The 27,308-nt window shown below is 40.7% G+C and overlaps 1 protein-coding gene across 3 annotated transcripts in view; it reads left to right on the top strand.

The window, feature by feature from the left end:
- The window catches only part of CD2AP (CD2 associated protein), a 76,519-nt gene that overhangs the window by 5,922 nt on the left and 43,289 nt on the right, over positions 1-27,308 (top strand). For 2 of the 3 annotated variants that reach the window (XM_063150953.1, XM_063150954.1), the window contains exon 2: positions 15,592-15,752. In XM_063150953.1, coding sequence (XP_063007023.1) covers positions 15,592-15,752 — 161 coding nt within the window. Of the gene's footprint in view, positions 1-15,591; positions 15,753-20,516; positions 20,727-27,308 lie in introns of those variants that run through there. The other variant, XM_063150955.1, reaches the window with a different exon arrangement.

The raw sequence follows: 27,308 nt of genomic DNA, 5'->3' as shown, positions 1-27,308 counted from the left end.
TGCAGTTGCTTTCCACTTAGTGCTGAAGAACTTTGTGATTGCAAATTGAGTTTAAATTTGACATTTGTTGAAGAAATTCAAAGTGAATGTTATTGCTTTCTAGTTTTAGCTAGATGAAGTGTTGCATTAAATTATTTAAATGACTTAAGACTGCACTGTTTCTTAACAGTAAATAAATCCCTGTAAACATGGTACATTTTGTCATTAGAGGCAAATGGTTTTGGAATTAAGCAGTGCTGGGCAATCTCATTATTTTTGCTTCTGCAGCAGCTGTGAATAGGTTTTTGTGGATGGCAGTTATTAATGATTTTTGCTTTAATTTTAAATAAAGCAGTTTTGCTAGAGTTCCTGGAAACTTGCCTGGCTTACTATTTAAAGAAGACTTTTAAGTCATCAGTTTCTGCCTCCTTGATAAAGTTACTGAGTGGTTGGCCTTTGTCAAATGTTTTTGATTGTGGATATAGTTCGATCTTTTTAAGCTGGCACTGAAGTCTGAGCCTTTGCTTACCTCTGACTAATAAGCATTGTTCTCTTCCCTTGCTTGTATGAACGAAATAATCTGAAACTTCCCTGTCTTCCTGAATCAGCTTTCAGCAAGGCTGGCTGTCCAAAAACTGAGACTGAGCTCATGGCTGCAGGAGGAGGATGAGGATGCTACTGACACTGACACCAGCTGCAGCACACTTACAGCAGTTGTCAGTTTGGACACAACAGAAGTTTTTTATCTTCCAGTTTTGGCTCTTCAGTTCAATTGTGGCTTTGTAACATACCAATATACCTTCATTCCTCTTAGTGTGTTTTTATTTCCCCAAGTTGCGCTGTTTCTTCATTTTTCAGGAAAAATATGAAAGAAAACATTCTTGTCAGAATATTTCAAGTTGTTTCTTCTCAATGCACCTTTGGCACTCAGGGAGAAGGGTCTCCCTCTTTGCTTGAAGAAATAAAACCGCTAGTTTTGTGAAGCGGGGAAGAATCTCATCACTTAACTCTGAACTTGTACCTTGAGCTATGAACAGATTTGTTTGAAGGCTGCTTTGCATATAATCTCCCTTGTCACACCGTGGGTGCAGTTCCAGGCTGTGCTTCAGAGATAACTCCAGGCTGCTGCTGGGGCTGTGCAGTGCCTGTGGCTGGCTCCAGTGGCCGTGAGCCCTGCTGGGAGCTGAGCTGCCTGGTGGGGACAAACTCCTGTGCCAGCTTGGCCATCATGGCAGCAAGCTGGATGCAGTCCTTACCTCCTGGGCAAGAGAGTGGATGGGACTGAATTTCAGGAGTCAGGGAATGTAGAGTGTTTCTCTGTTTCTGTTTTAACCTGCAGTTACTTTGCACTAGATCCATGCTATAATTTCGTAAGTTTCTTTGGTGTGTCTATGTTAATTGTTCTCCCTAAGTGTTGATGATCCCCCAAACTGGTTATTTCACAGCATTCTTTTTCTGAATCTTTCAAGGGTTTTTTTAATCCCTCCCAATCCATTTTAAGCCAGCTAAATGTTCCTTTTAAACTGTACCTCTAATTTGCAATTTTTTTATTGATTTAATAATACCTTTAAAGAGAAAATAGATTCTAAACAACTAAAACCTGTTACTGAGGTGCCTTTTGTATTTCTGTAGGTGTTGGTTTTGGTTGTTCTCAATAATGTTCTCAATAGAGAAGAGGACTGAGCACAATATGTAAAAGTATGCTATGCATCTGTTCTTCTCTATCCTGATTTTTTGCAGTTGGGCTGGACTTGCAATGTTCCCATCACTTAAATGCTTTTATGTAGTTTGGCTTTTTTAGCACTATCATAAACCAGTAAATGCAAGATTAAGCAGAATAAGCCTGCCTAAAACTTGAGGTAAATCACATTGCTATTTGCACTCATTTCAACATCTAAATGTTTCTGTCAGGGAAGTTATTAATTGCTAGAACAAATTGCCAGGGGAATGCTAGATCCATCATTTGTTGGTATGGGCAATCCCTGGATAATGCAGATATCAGTGTGTTCTTTAATCACCCATTTTGGCAGGTTTAGTGATCATGTGTCCATACAATGATCTAGTCCAAGACACTGGCTAAGGCTGAATCCAGCTGGAAGAAAACCAGCCGGCTGATTTGGCAGCAAGCTAGACTGACACACCCTGGAGCAGCACAACTGTGAGACCAGCGCAGGGGAAGAGGTGGTGAAATGAGTAGGGAGAGACCATGCAGGGTCATGGCTTTAGCCTCAGATTGGAGTCACTGTCAAACTCTGGTCTCTGTAAGTGACTAAAGCCATCGTTCCAGAAAAGCAGAGCCTGTCTGTTTCCCTTTCCAAAGAGGTTCAGTGAAGAATATTCTTTTGTTAAGAGATTTTGGTACGGGACTTGACAAAATTAGCAGGATTTACAAGCTGCATGAGTGTCTGCAGGGTGAGCCGTGGGCTATTTGTTTGAAAGCTCAATGTCCCATGCAACACTTCTTGCTGTGTTCAGCTGAGTTTGTGCTGTTCAGAAGCCAGGTGGAATGAGATTCTGTGCTGGAAGTGGGGCAGTGGAAGTGCTGAGGTGAGCAAGGCTTTTGAAGCCATGAAGATAAAAGCAAGTATGTTAATCCCATGCTCTCCTGGGTATGGTAGATAAAGAGGCAGCAGATTTTCTTGAGAAGTGCAAACAGCAGAATGTAGCCTTTTAATTAAGGATAAATTATCATGAACTGTGCTGTTTTGCTCTTGAAAATCAAATACAGGGCTTCCTTTGCCTGACCTGCAGGTTACTGAAAATACATCTCATCCTTCAGCACAGGGAAGGAGAGTGTCTGTGAAGGGGAAGATTATACTAAAAACCACTACATTGACACATTCACATTATCAGAAGCCTAAGTGTAACAGGGTCTGCTTTTACAGCCTACCAGTATCTGAATAAGGATGTGGGGTCAGGAAGTAGGGGAATTGGAGACTATCTCAGTTGAGACCCTTTACAGCTTGAGGAGAGCTTGAAGGCATTTTTTAAATCATTGTATGCTATAGAAATGAATATATAAAAATTGAACTGTGTGGTGTTGTCAAGCAAAAGCACAATTAAGAGTGTATATAAAATTGCTTCCTCTTGTTTTCATGTGCTCATCACCTTACTAGATGCTTATTCTGTGGGAACAGTTTGCTGTTCAGTCTTAGCACTTCATCCTTACTGAGAGACAACTATAAGGTACGTGTATGGATTGTAAAGTAAATAGCTTCTAATGTGTAGGTTGTAGGAGAAAACCTGCCCTGGTAGATAACCAGTAACAGAAAGCCTCAGGCTGGATGAACAGCCGATGAAATAAAGCTGTTTATGAAACAGGAGACATGCTGTCAGTACAATGAGGCACAGCCTACCGTCTCCATGCAGCAAGGAGACTGGACTGATTTCCCATCAACACAGAGCTGCTGGATCCTGCTGTTCACTGCTGTATCCTGGTTTTTCAGTTCTGAGCAGTGACTGAAGTGGTAAATCCTGAACCTTGGTGTTTGAAAAAGCTAAGGTTATATTGTTGACTCTTCTCTCTTGATTTCACTTTTTTTTTTTTTTTTGGTGTATGTAGTTGGGTTCCCAGGATTATGCCTGTACTTGTGAATATGTGGGAACAACCAAGAGTATTTCCTTTGTGTTTCTGAAATCCAAACTACTCCTTCAAGTGACTGTATTGAGAACAGTGGAGGTGAGGGTTGGCTTTCTGTGAACTTGCCTCAGGTGCTTTGTCTCCTGATGGCAGCAACTGCTATCCCTTGCTTTTCTGCTATCCCAGACTGCTTTTCATGAACTCCTGCAAGGCCTCTGATCCCTTCTCAAATTCTTCAAATACCAATGGTGGTGTTACTATCAATGAACTCTGTGAGACACAGCACATGCTGTAGTTGCTTCCAAGCTGCATATTTGGTGATTAGCCAGCCATCAGGTTAGACGGGTAAGTGTTGGGGCAGTCCTGAAGTCTTTTTTTTGGAAGGACTGACATTTGAGTGCTTCAGTGCTGACTCTACAAAAAAACCTAAAAATAAAAAATACACAGCTCTTACTTTTAGAGATGCTGCTCTTCTGGCACGTTTCAGCCAAATGGGTGTACAGGGGAAGAACTGTTGGGAGTGAAGCAGGAGGATGGGCAGGTAGGGATGCTCACATAACACTGATTTCTTCAAATGCTCAAGATTATGACCAGGTACCTAAAAAAACTCCCCAGTGAATGGGGTGGAGGATGATTGGTGTGCTGCAGTAGTAATGAGCTACCTTACTCTCTGCCAGGGGGCACGGGCAGGACGGTAGCCAGCAGGTCCAGGGAAGTGGTTGTTCCCGACTCCCTGGCACTCATAGGCAGGCTCTAAAATACTGTGTGCAGTTTTACTCCTCCCTCCCCTCACATGCAGAGGGAATGCCACTGAACTGGAGAGTTGAGGGTGGTTGGGAGGCTGATGCATGTGGTGTGCAAGGAGTAGGTGCAGCCTGGAGAGAACAACCTACTCTCCTTGGAGGCACGGTGAAAAATTATGAACCAACACCTGCAAGTTAGGACAGAGGTAATTCCCACTGAATATAATGTAGAAAAATTATTATGAGAATTCAGTATCAGAAAAGGTGCTTGTGGTAGCTGTGTTATCTCCATCTTTTCAAGGCTTCTAAAATATAGCTGGACAAAGCCTTGAACCAACCTCATTTGACTTTGGGATTAACCTTGTTCTGACCAGTTTGGAATAAGTAAACTCCAGAGGTCTTTTCAATCCCTATTTTCCCGTGATTGGAAGCATTGCAGAATGAAATAATGATCTTAATAAGAATTACTTAAATCCTTCTAAATACATGTGGAAATAGATGTTTGAAGGATTTGCTCTCTGAACTTTTGGAACATAATTGACCTAATGAAACAATTTTGCCTCCTTTAAAACTGTCTGATTGAGATTGTAGGGTGCCCTTGAGCGTTTGCTGTTTTGACTGGCTTTTGTGAAATCCATTTCATAGAGATTTCTTTCTGCTTTTCTGTCAGATATTCATTTTATTGTCTTGACTAAAATGTCCACAATAAAAAGTAAATGAACTTTATGTCACAATTAGTATGCCCTGACAGCATTGAGTCAGATACAAACACTTGTTCCTGTTGTAATGCTAAGCATATTTTGTGGTTTTTGCAAAATTCCAATCTGGGACCATTCAGACTCTTGCATCATGTCTGTTTTTACAGATGAAGGGAACACTTTGTGCATGCTCCAAATTATGCTTTTAAGTTCCTGTAAATTTATTTCAAAGTCAGATTCTTGCCATGTTTGCACAAGTACTAATTGTCATTCAGAATTAGAGATGTGCCAAATTGTAGGCTGTCGGTTAAAGCATTTCTGCATTTCTTCAGAGCATAAAAGGAGTTTTCATTTAAACCCAAAAGGCTTTCAGAGATTTTCTTGTTTTCATAACTCTTGAATTCATAACCTGGGGCTATGATCATGATGTCCTTTTTGGCTAGGAGACTCCTGGAAAAAAAAAGTCTGCAGCAGAAGCTCAAGCTTTTATAGTAGTGTGGAGTCCTGACAGAAGAAAGGAAACTTCAAATACAATTTTTTAATTTTTCAGGGGAATGACTTTGTTCAAAGAGTTCTCAGATAAGCAAGTTTCACACTTATTTTTGTGAGCTAATTATCTAGTGAAGGCTTTAAGGGAACACGAATAAATATGGTGTTGACCTTAAGGTACTTTCACTGCTTATTTGGTGCTTTGGATTTGAACAAAATATAGATGAGATATGATTCTTTTGTTCTTCAGTGCTTTTTGGCATGGCTTTGTTTTAGCAGAACTTGTAATTTGGTGTTTTGTGACTCACCTTGAATGTTTTGCCAAATAGATGTTACAAAATTAACTTAAGGAAGGAACAGAGGAAGAGGCATAAATCTATATATGGAACAATGTCTGAGTCATGGCTTCAGAAAATGTGGTGTGGTTTTTTTTAAATGAGTTCCCCTGTGCCCTCAAAGATCCCTGGTTTTCTCTGCAATGTGAATTAGTAGCATTTTTTCACTTCCGCTCGTGGAGATATTTGCTGCCTTTCCTGCAGGTGTCACCTCTCATTTCTGGGCTGGTTTCTTGCTCTGACTGAAGGAAATAACTTGCAGCACAAACCATCACATTCTGCTTCATGTCACTTCCCAGGCAAAATGTTTTGACCTCCTCTATCCTTATAAAGTATTAAATACTTGGAGGTAGTTGAGGTTTTATTCTAATACTTCCTGTTTCATGTCTTGTGCTGTAAAGGGAAGGGCCCAGCAATGCTGCTCATAGAAGTGGGGGTTAAATTAAATCCACAATTGTAACATTTATTAAATTTATGACTGAGTTTAAGACAAGTATTTCTGATAATGTTGGAGGAGACTTGATGGGGTACCTGTAGAGTTGATAAATCTGGAGTGAGGTATCCCTAAAACAGTTTTCTTCCCATGTGGTTGTCAATGGTGACTTATCTACAGCACACAGTTGTAAAATTATGAGGGTATGTGTGAAGACAATTTGCTTTAGGTAAGTGAAAATTGACAAACGTTCAATTTCCAGTTGTGTTTTATCTTATACAGTGTTAAGCACTATACTGCACTCCAGAAGATTACAGGAGCCTGGAGTGGGAAAATGAGGCGTATGTGGTTTGTGTCTTTCAGAGCAGGCTGCTGGGCAGGGTTTCTGCTATACTGTTTAGTTTCCTTCCCAAAGTCTCTTGCTAATTGCACCCGAGCCGGCACAAGAAACTGATGTTTGAGGTGGTTGCTGTTAGAATGCAATGAGTTTCTCATTAGTTAAAATAATGTGAGAGGAAAAGCGTACATTTTAAACTGTTTTCAACTGTTCATTTTCCTAATTATTCCAGGCATTCTTACTGAGCTGTAAAATTCAACACAAACTTTTTATTAAAAATGCATGGTGAGTCATATCTTGGAGAATGCACCAGTGCCTTACCCAATCTAAAAATGCCAGGCGGATCCAGGGCGGCTTCCAGATGGACGAGTTCTGTGCTGACAGTCCAAGTCTCCTGGCTTTAGACTGTCTCAAGGGTAGACTGCTATTTTTGTTTTTATTTTCCTTTTTTTAGGCAAGCTATGGATGTAGAGGAATTGTTGCTTTAAGCAGAAAGCTAGAACTGGGTAATGCAGCACAGAGCAAGTTAGAAAATAAGTAAGGAAAATTAGCAGATACTGCAGGGTGGACAGAAAGAAAAGGAAAAACAAACTTTGAATAAAGTTGCCTTGTCACAGACTTGAGACACTGGCACAGACTGCTCAGAGAAGCTGCAGATGTTTCATCCCTGGAAGTGAGCAAGGCCAGGCTGGATGGGGCTTGCAGCAACCAGGTCTGGCGGCAGGTGTCCCTGCCCATGGATGTTCTTTAAAGGTCATCCAAGCTATCCTGTGATTCAGGCACAAATGTATTTTATGATTTTTTTGTTATAAAACATACAAATAAATTAACAAATCCCTGCCATTAGCATGTTCTTTTCAGAGACATCCTGTAACTTTGTCAGATTTCTTATAATCCATGAGATCTCTCATATACCTCACTGAAGTTTCTTACTTACACTTTTGATTTTACCTTTACAGCTGACAGGAAATTCTGCAAAAGTTGGCCCAACTGAAATTAGTCTCAGCCACTAAACACTTCTCCCAAAAGTACCTTCTCACTGCAATGCCACTGACATCCAAATCACAAACTCTCAGACAGTACAATCCCCAGCCAGCTCCTGGTGCTGTCTCACCACCCTCAGCAGCAGGGGTTCCTTCCTGAGGTCTAATCTGAATTTCCCCTCTGTCAGTTTAAAATGAGTGCCTCTAGTCCTGTCAGTACAGACCTTGGGAAAAAGTATATACTGAAAGGATGCAATAAGGTAGTTATCACTAGAAAGGAGAAAATGTGGTGAGACCAAACAGGAAAATAGCAGAAGTGCCTTTGTGCCAGCTTGTTCCTTCCTCTCTTGCAATGGTGGTTTTTTTCCCTTTAAGTTCAAAGGACTTAACGTGGGAAGCTGACAGTGGCAGGGCTGTTGGTGCTCAAGTGTGGGGAAGCAAAGACTCACATGAGATAGGAGATAGTGAGTTTCAAAGTTGCTGTGTTGCCATTTTTTGGTTTGCTTATTGTTGCTGGTTTTCTCTGGGGTGTGTGTTTATTCTCGCTTAATTATTTTTTTTTCCTAAAAGCTATCTTTATAGCAGTTTAAAATATCCTCAGTGTAAGCACTAGAGACTACTTACAAAGTTTTTAACAGGTCTTGTAAACTATCACATATCCAGCAGTTCTGGCTGGTCAGCCCATGTGCTGAGGAAGCAGAAAGGGATTTGTTGAGAATTTAGCCTGAGTGCAGCAGTGTCTGACTGCCCTCACTCATCTAATGCTGTTTTGAACTGCTGAGCCTTCTGACATGGGGTGTGTGGAAGAGAGTGAAGGCTCATACTCACTTCAACATGAACTTAATTTAAACAGAGCAAATCCTGTTGTATCCAAACTGAGTCCCCACTGGGTGACAGCAGGGTGTTTGTGGTGCTTCCAGAGACTGGGGGGACAGAGCTGAGCTGGTTTTATGTAGAATCAGCTTGGGTCCAATGCTGTGTGTTTGTATGTATTGGAGGCATCCTGCTTGAAAGGATGGTTTGTTTGCCCAGCAACCTGAACTAATAAATTGTACAGATTTAGGTTCTCTGTCTTTGAAATAATCCATGACTGGAATAATTAGCTTACAGCTGTTTGGGAATTAATTGTGTGTGCTTTAAAGAAAATGTACATAAAATGGCATGAAAATATTTCTTTTTATTGGCATTGTGTTGTATTATTTTAAACTAATGAAAGAGTTCTCATGGCTCTGGGCATTTTGCTTAAAATAAGGCCATAAATCAATATTTGAATAAATGAGGTCAGCATTGTCTTAAACTGCAAAGAACCTCCTCTGCCACATCCCTTCCTTGTGGCAGCAGAGTTTGCTTGGCTGGCACATGGGATCAAAGCTTCAGGAGCAGGAGGAGGTGTGACTGCTTTGGTATAAAGCTGTTTATCTGGACTGGAGCTGGCACAACTGGTGTGGCTCCCTGGGGAGGAGGCACAGGTAGAAATGGCTCTGCCATGTGTCACTGCCATGTGTCACTGCCACTCCGGGGGCTGTACAGGAGACACCCGACCTCCTTCTGAGCTCCTGTGCAGGTAAAGCATGTCATTGGTGCTGCTCAACGCTTGCTGTAGCCCTTGTGATGCAAGTTTGTAAGTCCTCCACGTGGAATGTGTGATGGCTCTGCATGGCTCACCTCAGTGAAATGTCTGCTCTTCTGTGTGGTGTGGCTCAAAACTGGTGACTGTACAGTTAAATATGTGTGGACTGCATGGTCTCCATTAGCTAATTACACTTGTTCAGTTTCATAATAGCATGGAACTGCATCCTTACCATCAGAGTTGACAAGAATCCAGTGGCCTTATATCAATGATGTGTTATGTTGGGATGTGATTTCATGGCAGATATTGGCTTTGAGCAAAGCAGCAAGTTGTGGAGGGGCAACTTGAGTGGATCTGTAGGGGGAAGTTGCTCGTGTGAGGGACCACACTCAGATTTCAAGTTTTGGACATTTTTATATCATTGTAGTTTTAATCTTGTCCCATGGACACAATGCCTGTTAAAGATTAATGTGCATCAAGTGTGTTCCTGGGTTTAGTTTCAGTGAAAATTCCAGATTACTTTGTGAGACTGTTCCGCACTGAACCGAACCACCACAAATGAGGGTGGTTTGGAGCTTCACTGAGCAGGGTGCTCCTGATCTGGGATGTAACAGGGATGTAGAGGTTGATCTAAAGTGGGTTTGGAGCAGTCCTATGTCTGACCCTGCAGTGAGATGTCTTAAGGAGATAAACTTGCAGAAAGTTGTCACTACAAGTTTTCTCTTGAACTGCTTTCTTTATCTGATTCCCCAGTATTATAAATAACTACTAATTTAAGCAGAGAGCAGGGGAAGGGACCACTGAATGCACATAGAAGAAAGCAGGGGATCACAACATCCTTGGGTTAAGCTGCCTTGGAAATACAGCTCCGTGGGTTTCCCCACTCTGTTGGTGATGTAGCTTTATTGGGCACCATGAGAAGGGAAGTAGGAAATACTGAATGTTTCCATCTGTTCAAGGTTCAGTCCCTCAGGTGTTTCTCAGTTGGATGGTTATTGGGGTGTGGAGGGAAGGCAAGGACTTGTGCACAAGACCAGTGCTCAGAGTGGTTTCCCTGATAGTGAGACATGTGAGGCACTCCTCTCTGATTGAGGGAGAGCAAACCTACATCTGTACCCCAAAGGAATACTTGGATCTTTGGGGAACTGGTCATTCTGGTCATTTGTAATCAGGAGTGTGAAGCAGACGCAGAGCCTGGAGGGAGCCTGGCTGCAGAGCAGTGGGAGCTCTTGGCCAGGAGGGATTTGTCTTTGGTTCCCAAACCCTGGTGCTCACCTTGTGCATGTGTCTTTACAGGGGAGCTCTGTAGACAAAACTCACAGTTTGAGGTCAGGAGCTAGAATTTTAAGGGTAGTGGGAAGTCTGTCAGGCCTTTCTATTTAAGCATCTGGGTTGTCATCAGTGACTCAGGTCAGGGTGACAGGAAATTATATGGTATTGAAGTGGAAGGAAAACATTCTTATAACCACGTCTTATGTTTAACACTTACGGAAGTGTTTTCATTGTTCAGTGTTTAAACACCTGAGCTGCTTTTTCAATGTTAAGGTCTGTCTTAAGTGGCTGAACATATACTATTATATTAGGATTAAACCAGCTGGAATTCCTACAACTCATAAATGGTAGAAGCATTTTTGTGGGAAAGCAGTTGGAAAGATCATTCTCCTTAAGTTCAGCACCTGATTTTGAAAGAGTTGTGAAGAAGAGTATGGTAGTGAAAAGGGTAAGATTGTGTCCACTGCGGTTCTTTTGTCTTTAGTCCAAACTTGGTCTGTGACAAGATAAAATAAAATATCTTTGTAACTCTATTCATACATATTAACAAAATTGTTAAGCTTTGTTTTATAGGAGACTAAACTTGGCTGGTTTTATGTGATAAATGTACAAGTGGAAATAACAGTACTAATGAAGTTTGTTTTATTCATCTAGCAACTGTCTGTTGTGATAAACTGGAAAAGCAAAAGCTCAGTTTCTAACATAACTGCAGTTCTGCTGGCAAGGTACTTCTGGAGGTCACACGACTTTCCAGGGTTGTTGTTCCAATAAATGACTTTGAATTGGCCTGAAACCTGCCTGAAGAGACCTTTATGGAGCACCGCAGCAATTCTTGCTGCTTCACAATTGGACTCTGTCCCTCCAGGCCTGCAGCAAATTTCAGCAAGTCTTCCCATTATATACAAGGATTTCAGTTATCTGATGAATCCCTCTCCCATCTTTTTAAAAAATGTATAAGCTAATAAAGTGTGTTTTTAATGGACTTTATTTTAAATCTGGTCTTTTTTGTCTACAACAGAAAAGTCACTGGGTTCTGACAACATTGTAATACCCTAAACAAAGTACCAAGAATGTAACATTGTGCTCTTTGCTGGATGAGTGCCTATTTCTATTGAAGACACAGGCATGCTAGAATTTTGATATGTTTTCCACTCTTCCTTGATCTGTGTTTTAATTTTTATTTCAGGGCTACCAGAGGGACTTAGTTACCTCTTACAGGCAACTTCAGAAAGTGTCTGAGTAGCTGAAGGCGTTCTTTGTTTAAAATCAGAGAAGATGGGTATAATGTGGCCATGCTTTTTGGGAGACTTGGCCTCTGTCTTGGCGCTGAAGAGCTGCTTGTGTAAGGTTTGGCCAAGTGGGGAGCCCAGCTGTGCCAGCAGTGGCTGAGTGCCTGGTGCAGGCGGTGTTGCTGACTTGGCTGACAGTGGGAGCTGTTAGGTAGGAGGACACTTTGTGCTGTGGGGAATAACCTAGTCTGTAGCTGCTGCTGCCTGGCTTTGATGGGTTTGGTGTTTTATCACAGAATCAGCCAGTTTGGGAAAGACTTCTGAGATCATGGAATCCAACCTATGACCAAACACCATCCAGACCACTAAGTGCCACATTCAGTCTTCCCTAAAACATCTCCCTGGGCTGGCCATTCCAATATATGAGCACTCTTTTCACCCTTTTATGAAGAATTTCTTCCTAATGTCTAACCAGTTGTTTCACTCCTGTTTCATTAGTGAGGTTGTCATCTTATTAAAAAGCAAGAGCTGAGCAGACCCCTCCCACAGAGCCATCTTCCTCCAAATATATCCAGTCAATACTTTTTTTGTAGCTCTGTTGATTTTAATCAGTCAGTTGCCCCTGAAAATAGGTCAGAACCTTCAAAAAACACCATCTGGAAGGTTTCCTGAGTATGTCGGAAAGCTGTCATCAGATGACAGTGTGTTTATATATGTTTAAGTGGCATTTGTTTGTTTTCATTTTGTCCCACTGCCTCTTGTGTTTTCATTGGGCACTGCTTGGTCTTTTCCACACCCTGACCGATGAGATATCCCTGAGCTTTTTCCCAACTCTTTCAGCCTTTCTTGTATGCAGATACTGTGAAAAATCGGGAGGAAATTGTCTTCCTCTCTCAGGTGAACTTTAGTGTTTCTGGATGTGCTAGAAAAGCACAATAAACCTCAGAGTGTTCCTGCTTAAGCCTATTTTTCATTTGAAGCTTGATCTTTATGGACTTTAAGCTCGAGATAATTGATTTGAGTGAAGTTTGTAAAGGAGAAAGCAGTGTAAAAAGCAGAAGGGAGATAAGATAGGGGGGTTTGATAGCTTGTGTTGCTGAGGGGTTCTGCACCTTATACCAGTTGAGAATTTTTAAAAACTGTTTTGACCAGCTTTTACTGCTGGAGTCCACCTTACTGCTGACTGATTGCAGTGTATCTGTTCTTGAGTAAAACTTTTAAAAGTGAGAACCTGAAGCATTCAGAACTACTACAAGCATTAAGAAGTATAATCAGTAAACTAATGTAATTTCTAGTTAGTGTTATTATAAGGAGTTGTGATTCCTTAAAAACATTTTCTGTCATTGCTGGACTCTGTTTTTACTTGGGTAAATATAATACTCTGGTATTTTTCAGAGATTTATTTAATCTGGACTGGTTTGGCAGTACAAAGGTTTCTTGCCCATCACCGGGTGATTCAACTAGTGCTACTTGCTAATATTAAAAAACAAAACTTGTAAGTGTTTTGAGGACCACATGGTAGCAAAACATGGGATGTGTAGCTCCTTGCTGATCCTCTGCCATCATATGAAAAAAAATCTATGGGATGAAACTATTTTAACATTCCCCATGGTCCCTTCCACTTCCACAGACAACAGGTAACAGAGTTCATACCTGTTTTGTCTATGTATCCATGAGAGCAAGGGTGGCTTTGGGTATCACTCACAAATACAGGAGGAAATTCAGCACCTCAATTTCAAATGTAAGAAGCTGATGATTGTTTACTGCTATTTGTCTTTGAAACATAAAGACATGTGGATGATGACTGGGAGGTTTTTCAGGTTCTCTGTTTGTTGGTGGCATGACCAAGTAAGTGTTTTGTAGTCTGGAAAGGTGACCACATGAATGTTCTGTGCATTTCAAACACAAATACAGGAACATTCTCCTAAGGGAATAAATAAGCTTTCAATAGAATTGGTTCATGTTGACACAGTGTGGGTGTGATTATCTACTGCTGCTGTGGAAAAAGGACCAGGTGTTTGGCAGTTCAAGTCACTGCTCTGAGCATTTACCATGACTTACACTGTTTTGATCCATTTTCCATGTTTAGCTTTGTAAAGCTGTTCTATAGGATATGCTATCTGCTAATGTGATTCAAAACAGTATATCATGAGAGAAATATGTGACATGGATATTTCTTACATTTTTCTGCATTTATAGGTTTCCAGAATGGCTGGGTTGCTTTGGTTGGAAGGTGATGTTTTCATTTGCAGACTCTTAGGTGATGAATGACTGTTGTCTTTATGATTTGTGACTGCCAGAATTTTATGTATGTTTGGCAATATTTTGTCAGCCACTCAAGAGACAATTGTGTGCAGAAGCAAGACAGAACTACTCTGCTTGCTGCAGGCAGTAATGGGGGAATATGATGCTTTGAAACAAGCTTAAAGAGTACATTTGGCAAAGGTATATATCTACAGTACAGAAAGATGTGCTAGAAGTTCCAAGTGCATATCATAGGCAGACAACTCTGGTGATAACTTCTGTGCATAAGAAAGAAAATGATTGTTTTTTGTTAAAGAAAGAAAGTTTAAAAATTGAGTCTTCAAAAATCTTCAAATTAACTCTGGCAAAATTAAGTCTTCATGTTGATGTCTACTGCTTCCTTTGTTAAAGGGTGCATTCAGAAAATAGTTTGCCTGACATATCGTTCAAGCATCTCTTGCATTCATAGCACCATCACGTAGTTCTGTTTTTCACTAAGGGTTTTCTGGCTGTCCTTAGGCAGCAGAGGGATAAAGGCTTAATTGCAATCACTGCAGCTGCACTTGTAATTAAAACTGCCCACTGATCAGAATTACACATTGGTTTAATGCAGCCTTAAGTTCAATAACAAGGAAATAATGCTTCTTCCTATTTGATTCCTTCATTTTAAATTAATTGTTGGGTATTATTATGCACTGATAAAATAGATTAACCTGGGAAAAAAACTTCCACAACCTTTCAGAATTTCTGTCTTTTAACCTTGTGCTCTCGTGCATTGTGATCTGCAGAGGCGAGGGAGGTTTCATTGAGGACAGTGTTTTAACATTTGGCAGTGCCTGGATATTTGACTGAATTTGAGTGAGAGGGAAGATTATTTGATTGCTGCAGGTTTGTGGAAATTTCAGGCATGAACAGAATTCCTTGATGAACAAATGAGTCTTTATTGCCAAACAAGCCTCAAGCTGCCAGTGAGCAACTCTCATGGACCTTGTGCAACAGATGGATAAGTGTGTGAATGCACTGCTGTGCTCCTCTGAGTAAACTTAATTGTACCAAAAGTAAAGCTCACTTGCTTATTCTACTTCAGACAAACCAAATTACTCTGAAGGAGGGTCTTTTTTTACATATTTGCAATTTAAGTTGTATGATACTGCCAATCACACACCTTCTGGCTGTATTGAATTTCTTGGATCAAACCTGCAAAAATTCTGTGTGTGGAGCAATTAGTTTTTTGCAGACATAGTAGCAGGCTTAAGTATGAGGATTAACAAAGCATTGCAAGTATGTACCATACACACAGTGTCTGATCCTTGGCCCCAAATGGGCACTGAGTCAGAAGCACTTGCCCTGTGGGCAGTGATTCATAATTGGTAAATCTTCAGCTGGAACTTGGTGGGGAAAAAAATCATTGCCAGCAATTCCTTCTATGAGACATGAACAAAAACTTACCCACCACCACAAAAATACGACCTGATGTCCTCTTCCTAAATTTACTTTATTCTGATAGGTGGCTATCCAATTGTGTCTCCCTCTCAAAAATACGTGGGAATGTCACAGTTCACAGATGAGCATTGCTGTGAGGGAGATGCTTGTTGTTAGCATTCATTGTTAGGTTTGCCTTTTGAACATGCATGGCTTTCAAGTTGCATTTCCCAGTCTGGGTTGTTTTAATGGTGTGTGTTTTTGTTTTCCTTTTTAGTGGACTATATTGTGGAATATGACTATGATGCAGTGCACGATGATGAGTTAACAATCCGAGTTGGGGAGATCATCAGGAATGTGAAAAAACTGGAAGAAGAGGGATGGCTGGAAGGGGAGTTAAATGGCAGAAGGGGCATGTTCCCTGACAATTTTGTGAAGGTGAGTTTTCTGCATTGCCTTGATTTTACTGTGGTGGTGTGGCTGGGCCACTGTTACTGAAATAGTTGGAATACATAGATGTTGTATTTGTAACAGGATGGTTTTTTTTAATGGGAAGACATTCAAGGTGCTAACATTTTTTAATATGCTTTTGTAGATTTTTTAAAATTAACTTCTGCTGTCTGTTCTTACTTTAGCATTTATTTTGGCCTGTATCCTTGAATGATGTGTTCTCTGTCACTCTGACTTCAACCAAATTGTCTGTAGCCATGGTTATCTGCTTTAGTGGGATGAACTAATTAAAAAAAACAAGAATATAAAAAAACCCTAAACCTACCCCTGCATAAGACATCCAGCCATGAGAGAGTTGGCAAAGTGGAGTCACAGCTCATCTATAATGAAAAACTGCATCCTCAGTTTTGTGAGGATCCACATCCTCAGGCTTTGCTGATGTGGATTCTTCAGCCTGGATCAAGCTGCTTTATTTGAAGGGGCAGTGCTGTTTTACCCTGGACTCTGCTGCTGGCACTGCCTTTTTTGTGATTCTGCAAACTCCTTGGTGTAACACTTCCATATAGTCCAAGTGAATGTAGGTATTCCTGCCCCTTTTGAAGTGAAATTAATTCCTTTCAAACCAGAATTGTCCATTGTATCTTACTGTGATACTTTCATGTTGCGAAAACCTAAGGGGATATTGGTCCAGTGCTATAAACACTTTTTTACACTTACTTTAAATTTGACAATTTTTCTAAAAAATTGAAATTATTATTTTCTGATTTACTGTGAGGGGTTTTAAGATTTTCCTTTTAAAACTGGTGGGGGCAATCCAGTTGTTCTTAGAGAGAGTCTCCTACCAAGGGAAAGTTTGTACAAATGCTTTTCACTTGTCTAACATTTTCAAGTTGTTGGTAGTTTAGTTCAAAGTAATTTTTGGGTTTTGAGTCCTGTATAAATAGTAATTTGACCTCAAGTGGTGTTTGATGATTACTCTGCTGGTGTTCTTAATTAGCTCTCAAGTGCTGTGTAGAGAAAAAGCATTAGCCTTGGCTCTTTTCTGCTCTGTGTGTCAGCAGCTTGTCCTGGGTCGGATGTGACACGTTTCTGTGTTAATTGCCATGCTTGTTGGATCTTTTCTTCCCCTTCTGCAGCTGTGGCTTTTATAAATTTTGTTTAAAATTATTTCCATCCTGACATCTCAGCTGCAGGTATTTTTAACTTACCAGCTGTTTATATGTGCATGGCATGGTCGGATGTCCTGAATTACAGAGGACAGTCAGTTTTCTAGAAGGTGTAGAGGTTTGGAGAAGCAGAAGGGAAGTTGTGTAGAAGAAAATGATCACTTTTGTTTCATGACAACAGGGGTAACTTGCCTTCTTGGTGCTGGAGCTGAGTGCAGTTATGAGGTTGATGTTGGGAACTTTTCTTCAAGATAGTACGTTTAGGCTGGAAGGCTGTTGTGCAGTGGTGAGATCATGGGAAAGCATTAATTGTTAGGGCCATGAAAGTTGTGTGTTTTCTTCATGGTTAATTTAATTATACTTTCTTTGTAAAAGTTAATTTACAGATAGTGATAGTTTGAGAGAGACTTTCTGGGAAAGCTGTTGCACAAAAGTGTTTTGGTGGCGTGTTGTTTGTTTCTTGTGCCTCCTCCCAAATCATTCTCATTTGCTGCTGTGGTGGGTTGTTGGATCATGCTGCAGGATCTATGGGATATTTCTGTGACCAGACTGCTGCAAGTACCAAGCCTCAGCAGCTAAACTCAAATGCCCCTTGTTGGCCTGGTGTGCTGCTAACACCTGCAAGGTGTGGGTGGCCTGCTGGAGGGGGTGGAAATGAGCTCAGGCAGGGCTGGACTTTGGCCCTGTGAATGAGGAAAGTCCCTGGAGAGATGGATTTATTGGTTTGCTGCTGAGAGCAGCCACCACCATTGGGAGTGGTAAGAACTGTGAGGATGCTGACAAGAAATGAGTATTGCTGACTTGTCATGACCCACATGAAAGGGAAGGAGCACAGAAGTCTGAAAGAGGTCAGAAATGTGACCAGAGAGCACAAATTGCTGTGGGCAGTACTAAGGGTTGCTCCAAGTTTTACAGGTTTGGTTGCAAAATTCTGGGGCTCTACTTAAATATTTATCACTTCCTGAAAGGATCATCTTACTCTCCTGTTATGAGTGTAATTTCATGCATGAAATGAGGATCTGGCCTTATAACCTCATAATCTGAATGCATTATGAGGTTAAATTTGTGGCTTATTGGTGTAATATATATATACACAGTGGTTTGTTAAGAATTGAACTGTGGCCAGGATTTAGCCTCTCCATGGATGGTAAATTTTAATTTGTGCTGATCTGTAAAAGATTAAAATTTGAAGCTGAAAGTGCACGTATTATCCACTAGATTTGCCTTCATGTGTAAAATTAAAAAATATAATAAATATGACAGATTGAACTGGGTAAAGACAAACATGTTTTCTTTTTAAAATGTTAGATGCTATTAGAAAAGATAAAATTTTTTTTAATAAATAAAAGCCTTTGATTTTCATCAACTGGAAGAGAACTGGGAGAAGGTTCTAATTCAAGCCAGTTGGTTTTGGCTAATTTTGTTAGTTTGTCTGTTCTTCATCCTGTGTGAGGGCAGGAAAAGAGCTTGTTGCCTTGGTGCCAGCTGCAAACTGTCCTTGGCTGCTGGGCAGTGCAAGGATGCTTCTTGCCTGTTAGAAGGACAAGCAAAATGTGGGCAGGAGGATTATTGCTGCATGCTGCCCGAATATGTTGGATGCCCCAGATTCAGACTGTATCCTCACTGCTAAAGCAGATCAGTCCCCTTCTGTTCCCTCCTTCTGGGCTCTGCCCATACATAGGATTTACTGTCATTTTATGCCATTTCTCATGCTTTGACAAGTGCATCTTTTCTGTCTGAAGTATGACTAAGTGTTGTCAGCTTCATTTTGGGTTGTTAAAGCAGGAAATAGATTTTTGATTATGTCTTCCTTTTATTTCTCAAGTCTTCTAAATATGCACAATAATTTTAAATTGTGGTGGTAGGCTTGTTTCATGCAGTGGTAGCAGTTGGGTCTTTGCTGTCAGAAGTGCAGCAGAGGAAGCTGAGACTGTGGTTTGAGTTGGGTTAATTTGTTGTACACTGTGGGTGTGCTAAGCACTATGTGACTTTGAAGCACTCCTGTGGAGAAGGGAATTAATGGAAGCTTCTTGTGGATACTGGTGTAATGCTGACACTTGTTACCTTATAACATCATCTGGTAACTTTCTGGTTGGGTTTCAATGGCTTCTACTGAAGCCTTTTGCATATTGATGGGGAGATCCTGGAGAACTACCCGAGCTTGGTGATGTCTGGTTCCTGGTGCCAGCTGGGACCAGGATGTTTTCTGTGAGCCCATCACTTGCTGGGTTAATGAGCAGTCTGAGATGGTCTGTCCCAAAAGGTGCAGTTCTTGGTGCTGACTTGCATCATTTTGCTTTAAAAGAAAGAGAACTGGTAGTCTCAGTTGAAGGGAACCCCATAAAGCTTCTGAAACATCCTCAGATACTACTGTGCAGTGCCTCTGAGTGGGGTGGGGAGTGGGAGGTGTTGTAAAAGTTGGCTGTGAACTCTGTGTGTGGGATGTCCAAAGCAGACCTAAAACCAGGAGATGGTGGTAAATGTACAGTTGAATACAAGCAGGTTAAAAAACAGTGCAAGCAAAAAATTACACTGCCTACTTGTGAAGCTCATTTCCTTGAATTCTCTTGTCAGTGCTGCAGCTTCATAAAGATGTTCTGCCTGTATTGCAGAGCTGGGTTTTGGAGTGCACATGTTTCCAGTGTTATTAACAAAACCTCGTCTGAAATTCCTGCTTAAACTTTGTGCATGTCCTCTTTGAGTGGGGTTGAAATAGAGTTCTTGTTTCTGACATTGTTATTGCCATTTATCGTCTTCTTCCTGTATGGGCAATTTAAAATAAACAATTTCATAAATTCCTGAAAGGATTTAGCAATGGAACCTAGCAGACTTTTATTGTTTTCTTTGAGAGCAGCTTTTCCTTTCTAAAATCCATCACGGTGAAAAATGTGCACACATTTGTTTGTTTCCAATGTAATTTAGAGAAGTGTAGTAATGCTGTTAGATGGAATGTGTGAGGTTTTTTGAGATATTAATGTGTGTGAAATGTGGAAGACTTTTTGATTTTGGGTTGGGTTTTATCTCTGTTTGCTTCTAGACTTTATGTAGACTTTACTTTCAGTTCTCTGAAAGTAAAGGTTAAGAGTCCAGGCCTCCTCTCCTTCAGGAAATTCCCCAGACCTACCTCTTTTCTCTGGCCCAATGAGTCTTAACTCCTTTTTTGCATTTACTTTGACAAGATGGACTAAGATTCGTTTTTGTTGATTTATTTGTTTTGAGTAATTCTGTTCACTCTCCAGACACCTGTTGTGTTGATAACTGAAAGTGTTGATTTCATATTCATCCTTCTGCTCATTTTCTTAAGGTTTTTGTCTCTACATAGCTGAGAAGTTTTTTTTAAGAACCGAAGTTCCTTGTTTTATTTCATTTATTGCTATCTTAGTTTTGTAAATAGTTGTATTGTGAGTAATAGGCTTTACATGGTAGTAAAACCAGTTTGATCATAAGCTCAGGGCAGTAACTGGGATGAGGGAGGAGCAGAGCACAGATTAATCAGTAGCTCTCATTGGTTAAGGCAGAGGAGTTTGCCAGCAGGCTCTGGGGACGTTTGGGTGAGCGGGCTGGGCACTGCTGTGAGCGAGTCTGGGCCATGCAGCCCCTCAGCCTTGGTGCTGCTGCTGCAGGAACAGCCTCCTGCCTGCACAGGTGGGAGCAGCTGCTGCTGCTCTAGCACCGAGCCTGGAGCCTCTCCAGGTTAGCACGTGAACTTTGCTCACTGTGACATTTTTCTTCCTCCCCCTAAATAAAAAAAATCTGCAACACTGGGTGTGTTCGAGCAAATATGTCCTTGGAAGTGGTAAGCTTGTTTAATTTTCCTTATGTTTTTAACATCAAATGTTGTAAACAGACTTTGTGTTTCGAGATAGTGAATGGAGACAGCATGAATTTAAAAATTATGCTTGCAATATGGTTTTGAGAGTTTATTTAGTATATGGTGGAAATTTATGGTCTTAGAATTGTTTGTGTAATAAAATTACTTGGAGTTGGTTTAGTTCATGTCCCCTTCTGTAGTATAGGGAGATGCTTGGAGATTGCAGACAGCTACTTTGCTTGCAGAAGGAGTTCCTTTCTAAAAGGATGATTTGTTTTTAGTTGATTCTTTATATTCAACTTCCTGGTATATGTGTTTGTGAAAACAAAACACAGCCCAAGTCTCTTTTCTTCCCTTTTCATCACCCTTAGATGAAGACTTTAGAGTAGCACAGCTGACCTACCTTCTTAAGGCTGTGTTTGCTGCCTCTGTCCTGTATTATCACTGTTGGCATGCTGGTAAACACAAGTGTGCTCTGAGCCAGTGAGAGAAGTTTTGGCTGAAAGCTCTTTCAAGCATCGCATCTCCCTTAATTCCTTTTTAAAAATTGACCTCACCCAGAACTGTAAACAGGACTCATGGAACTGGGAGGGATCACAGACAAGATGGACCCTTCTAGGTTAGTTCTAATCTGGGCATGATTAAAAAGTGTAGTAACATCAGTTAAAAAAGCAGATGAATAAATAACCCTTTAAAGCAATGGGTATAGGTTAAGCCATATTTAGTTTGAAATAAATAAGATGTATTTAAGGACTAGAATAAAATACCTATTTCCAAAATGTTGGCGTCTGCTCCTTAAAGTATTCTGTCCACAATCTTTGCATCCAAGTAAGGCTTGGAGAAAGCAAGATATACAGCAATTTATTAGTCCTGTTGGTCAAATTCCATTTCAGTTTATACAGCCTTTTTCTTTGCTTTATTATTGTTTTGAAGAAACTGTCTCCACTAGCAGTGGGTTGTGTAGAGATGTGACAGAGTGCTCGGAGCAGCACTGCTTCCCAGGCAGAGTAGGCAGCCCTGCTGGTAAGGAGATGTTTGCTTCAGAGCTGGCAGTTCTTGTTTCTCAGAAACAAAGATTACATGCAAGATTGAAAGCCATATTAAGTAATTTCAGTTTCAGTGCTGAGTATATGAGAGAAACGTTGGGCTCTTTGTCTTCAGGCAAGGAGTGAAGCTGAGCACTCAGGCTGGTGCTTTAACACCTGTTGCCAGTACTATGATGTCAACCCATTGTTCCTGCTGATTTTTCTTCAGGCTTTTGGGAGAAATAGGGCCACTGGAGGACAGTGTCATTTCAGGGGGTACCTTGTGGGTTTGCCTGAGCAAATCCTGCACCTGCTAATCCCATCCATTGGCACATGCCTGAGATTTGTGAGAATGGTGATAATGATTCCTGTGCTTGTGGGGTGAGAGACAAGTCTCTGCTATCCAGCTGTTTTGGCCGGAATAAACAAGGAAAACAGTTTTTTTCCAATTGGAAAGTTGATAATTGGCTTGGGTGAGCCTTGCTTAGGATGTGGAAACTATTGTTTCTAAAAACAACAGTAAAGAAAATTAAATCAGCTGAAAACATTGACAGATATAACGAGTGGCACAGATATGTCAGCATTTTCACTGTCTTTCAGAGCTCACTATAATTTATTCCTACTCCTGTGATTTTCCAGTTGAATCACTGGATTGACTGCCTGGGTTCAGACCAGTTGGGTCCCAAGCCTGTGAAGTCCCTTTGTAATGTGACTGTCACTGTCATGGAGAGGGGGAGTCTGGAGGTGTGTTTGATTTAGCACTGTAGAGCTGCTGTTGCTGACCCAGCTCTGCCCACACAGCCATTTGTGGGCACCCGTGTGTCAGGTTGTCTTTTCAGCTGTCACCACATCCACACAGGAATTTCCTTTGTTGGTGTTGGTTGGGGATGTGTGAATTATTTCATATTCCAAGGCAGTATAAGTGTCTTGTTTAGTAAGAAAGAGCATGCAAGTGAGTTGACTATTTGAAATATTTGTCTTGATGGACTGTTAGATCTGAAGTGTCACAGATGCTTTCCTCAAAAGTGAGCTATTTAACTGCAGGAAATTTGTTGAAATGATGTGCCCCTTTCCTTGTCCAAGATGACCTGTGCTTTAAGATGTTGAAAAAATCACCTGAGAAAAAGATTTCACTTTGCATTCACAAACTATTGTTTTATTGTAAGAATAAAAATCTGTGGTGTTGTGAAGTCTTCAGTGGCTGAATGTGAACAGAATAGGGAAAACACTGGTGATTCTTGTAATATTTAGTATATTTTCAAATATGGAATATATATATATGTTGGTACTGTGATGTCAAGAGCATGAGAGAAATGGAAAAAGCTCCTAAGTTTTGGCTCAGTGGCAGCACTGATATAGAACTTTAGGGAACTTAAGGTGCTGTTCTGAAGGACATCAGGATAAAGCGTGATTAATGTGATTAATGACCTGTGTGAATACTGCTTAATATGCTAATCATTCCCTCTGATTTGAGTTATCCAAGTTTGTTGCTTGTACCTGTGCCTCTTGCTTTCCTAAATGCCATATCAGCTTGTGATGTTGTTCTGTGGTAGTGGCACACTCCTGGATACTCCCGAGCTGCTCTGATTGAGCATGATGGTTTGTGTGGAAGGAGCAGCAGGTTTATACATGTCCTTAGTCATGTAATCACGTGAAGCAGTCTGCCCCTTTTCCATCCTTATTTAGTTGTTACACTTGATTCATGTGTAATTTTATAGCTTTCTCTCCACACAGGAGCAAGGCAACCATTCCCTGCCTAGAGGCTGCAAAGAGGGTGTGCTTCGTCAGGAGGTGTTTGCAACCATCACTGAGTAAACTGTGCAAGGTATTGCTCAGGCAGCACAGACTGAGTGGGCTTGGGCAGGAACATGACTTTTAAATTTAGACTTTCCCTGTGTACAGAAGTCTAAAATGCAGCTATAAATATGCACTCTGGAATTAGCATATGTAATAAGACCAAAGAGGTTAGTTATCCAGGTACTGTTTGCTGTAAAATGTTTGTTACATCCCAGGAGGCTCTGGCTGCACATTCCAGCCATGTAATTGTAGTCCTTTGCCATATGTCTCATAAATCAACGTGTGTGTACACCCAACACAGTTAATGTTAAATCAGTCAGTTTTTTTGCTTTTTATGAGCTGGAATGAAGTAATCTAAGTGTGAACTTGAAGCTTAAACCTGCACAAGGGTAGCTCATCTCTGTCCTGTCATCTCTTAATATTTGCACCAATTGTGTTTTTTTTTTTGTTTGGCTGCTCATCATTTTGGAGGGGGAGGTTAGGTGTTCTCTACTACAGTGCTTTCAGTATTGAGTTTCAAATGTATGTGTTCCTTGAACACTGGCTTTATTCAATATTATGAACTGATGTGAAAGTTTATTATGGTAAATATTTTCTAGGTTTAACAAGTTTTTTTGATGCTTTTCACTTTGTAAAAATGTATTTTGGTGTATGCATGTGAATTCATTGTACTTGTTGTAATAAGCTTTTGAATTCTTGGAAACTGATGGTGATTAGCATGTTACATAGATGCTTTCAAAACAGGACCAGAAAGCAAGATGCATTTTCAGTTAAAACTGTTAGTTAATGTATGAATCTCTGGTAATGCCTAATCTTTAAACCTTTTCTAATCTCCACTGAGACTCCAGATTTATATTTTTAGCCCTTATTTGACAATCTCTTAAGTATTTAATTTTGTGCCCTGGGCAAGACTTGTGGAGGGATGTGGATGTGTCAGTGTTTTAACTTGTGGCCATGAGTGAAATGCTGAAGGTTTTATAGGGAATGCAAAGAGATGGTGCCTTGGAAAAAGGATGCAGGGAAGAAGAAAGCTGGGTGCACCAGAGTGGAGGCAGAAAGACAGAATGATGGTGAGAAGGAACTAGGGATGTTCTGAGTTGAACATCAGAGTGAACCTGTAGTGGTTACTGGATCCCACATTTCTCTGGACCAGCAGGAGAGGCAAGTAACTGGGAGAAGGGAAAGAAATGTCTTCCAGCCTTCCCGTGTGGGGAAGCGGACAAAACACGTGTGCTGTGGGAGCTGGAGCTCTGTCTTGCCTTCTACCACGTGTGATTCTTGCTTTCATTGATCTGAAGCACTATTTTGTGGCTGGTGGTTGACAGGACATTAACTGTTATTCTATAAAACAATTACAAGAAATATAATTAAATTTTCATATATATGTATTAGCAAATATAATAGAGAAGAAATGTAACCAGCTTTTTAAAACAGTTTTATCTGACTATGAACATGACAACACCATAAAATATTCTTAAGGTATTCTTTTCAGAAGTATTTTAAAATGAACTCTTTTCTAAATTAAATGATTGGGAAACACTGATGTAAAGATCTGTGCTTCCTCTAGTTACTCCTGTTAATTTAGGATTACTTGCTCTGCTGTTGGTAGACCTGGTGAGCTGACTGCTGAGCTTTCCTGCATCTGGGCTTTCAGGTTTTGTTTGAGGTCTCTTTTGCATTTTGCCAACATTAACAAGACTTCATGTCCGATTCTGTTTTGACGCTTGCTTGGTGCAGAGTCTGTACATATACAATTCTCCATGAAAAAATTGAATTATTTGTATATATAAAAACTATATGCATGTATTTTTATAATCTGTATCAAAATGTGAAACTTTGAGCCTACTTCTACATTACCTCTATAGAGTGTTCCTTATGTAGAAAGTTCAGCTTTTTCTCTGCTCTTGACCTTCAAGTATCACAATTATTTGATGACTCAGGTTTTAGTCTGTAAATCTGCAGCAATTCAGTTCATTTTTTATGCTTCCTGGAGATCCCACTTACTCCACATGTTGCATATTGTGAGAAAGAAGTGATGGCTTGCCTGATGATTGTTTTCCTCCCACACAAGGAGACAGTATGTTTAAAAGATCTATATTTAGCATAGATTATAACACATGTAAAAATATTGGTAATTTGTTAAGTTGTGTTATGTGATGTGGGTGTGGTTTAATAGAAAGCAACAAGTCAGACTGTGAAGAGACAAAGGCAGGGAGTGATGCTGCCTCTGTTAGTTCAGTGTGATGGAGGGTCAGCACTTAACCCCAGTGATTCACTGTTAAACATTCCCTACCTATTCAACCTTAAATTAAGCTCCCCAAAATCAACCCATGACACCTGTTGCACTTTCCAGGAGGTAAGTTGTCTTGCAAAAAAAAAGGTTATCTATCTTGTCTGTTGTTCAGATGGTAGCTGCTTTCATCTTTAGGTGATTTGTTTCTATTTTCAAGAATAATGTTTAATTCTCTGGAGGGTCAGGGGCAGCCTCTCACCTCTCTCAGCCAAGCTCTTCTCCTGGGAGCTGGAACCTGCTCTGATCTCCTGAATGCTCCAGGGAAGGAGCTCAGCAGCTTCTCAGCTATTTTGGTCCCCTTTAGCTCAGGTAAAGTAATGAGACAGGTCGGAATAGCTGCACATTACTCATCTTTTCTTTTGTTGCCTTTATTAAATATTTGGCCTCTGGGCACCAACATTGAGGATGAGAAATCATGTTTTCTACTCAAGGTAGAGACACAGGCAAAATGAAAGGGTGTGGGATATCTAAGGTTTAAGTGACTGGAGCTCTTTAGGCTGCCCTGTGCCTGCCTGTCTGTTGCTGTTACTAAAACTGGAAATGAGGTGCTTAAATAATTAGTTATGTGAAGATTTTTGTGCTTCAGGAACTGAGGTTTCATTGCTCTTGAACAGGTTACAGATAACAATCTCTCCTCTGTAGGCAGCTGTACAGATTTTGATATATATTTATGTACAGTCACATTTCTATGTGGCTTTTTCAGGAATGGGACTTTGCAGGCTGTGAACTTGTATAAACAGAACTATTGCCTGCTTCCAATTCGTCCCTCTCCCCTAAAATGACAGGTTCAATTCTGAGTTACTTATTTTCTACTCAGGAAAATGTGAGTTGTGGGCTTAATTTGTCAGTCCATGAGTTCTTCATTGCTGTTCTGATGGAGAAGAAAAGAGATAATTGTATGCGTAGAGTCAAACATTTGCCTTTGTGTATTCTTTATCTCAGCCTCTTTAGAGATTGAGACCATTATCTGCTGCTTGAGATCTTGCTTTAAAATGTACTCGGCCACGAGGAGTAATGCACATCATTTTTGCACAAAGTGATGTTACAGTGGAATTAATATAAGAAGTCTAAAGATGATTGTTCCTTGTGTAATGGCATATATAGCAGGAGATGGCAGCTGACGCCTTAATATTTGTGCTTGAAGAATCTAGCTAAGGATTTAGATTTGCTGGATAATGAACTTCTCTGTGCCCTATAATTCAGGAATAGAATTTGTATTTTTAACTCTTGGCCTTTCAGACGCTCTGACCTGCTTTCTGCATCTCCACTGCCTGCCTGATTTGAGAGCTCTTGGCTTCTGGCGAGGGCAGTGGGGAGGATGCAGCTGTCGCCGCTGGAGCCGTGGTGGGCGGGCAGTGCTGGAGGCCAGGCTGCTCCTGCTCGCCTCGGAAGTAGGTCAGGAGTGCCCGCTTGTTTCAACGGCATCGTGAGCCTGTGCCTGTATTTACATGT

Source organism: Melospiza melodia, chromosome 3 (assembly GCF_035770615.1).
Source record: "Melospiza melodia melodia isolate bMelMel2 chromosome 3, bMelMel2.pri, whole genome shotgun sequence".
Taxonomy (NCBI): Eukaryota; Metazoa; Chordata; class Aves; order Passeriformes; family Passerellidae; genus Melospiza; species Melospiza melodia.
This window is presented reverse-complemented; position numbering and strand designations above follow the sequence as displayed.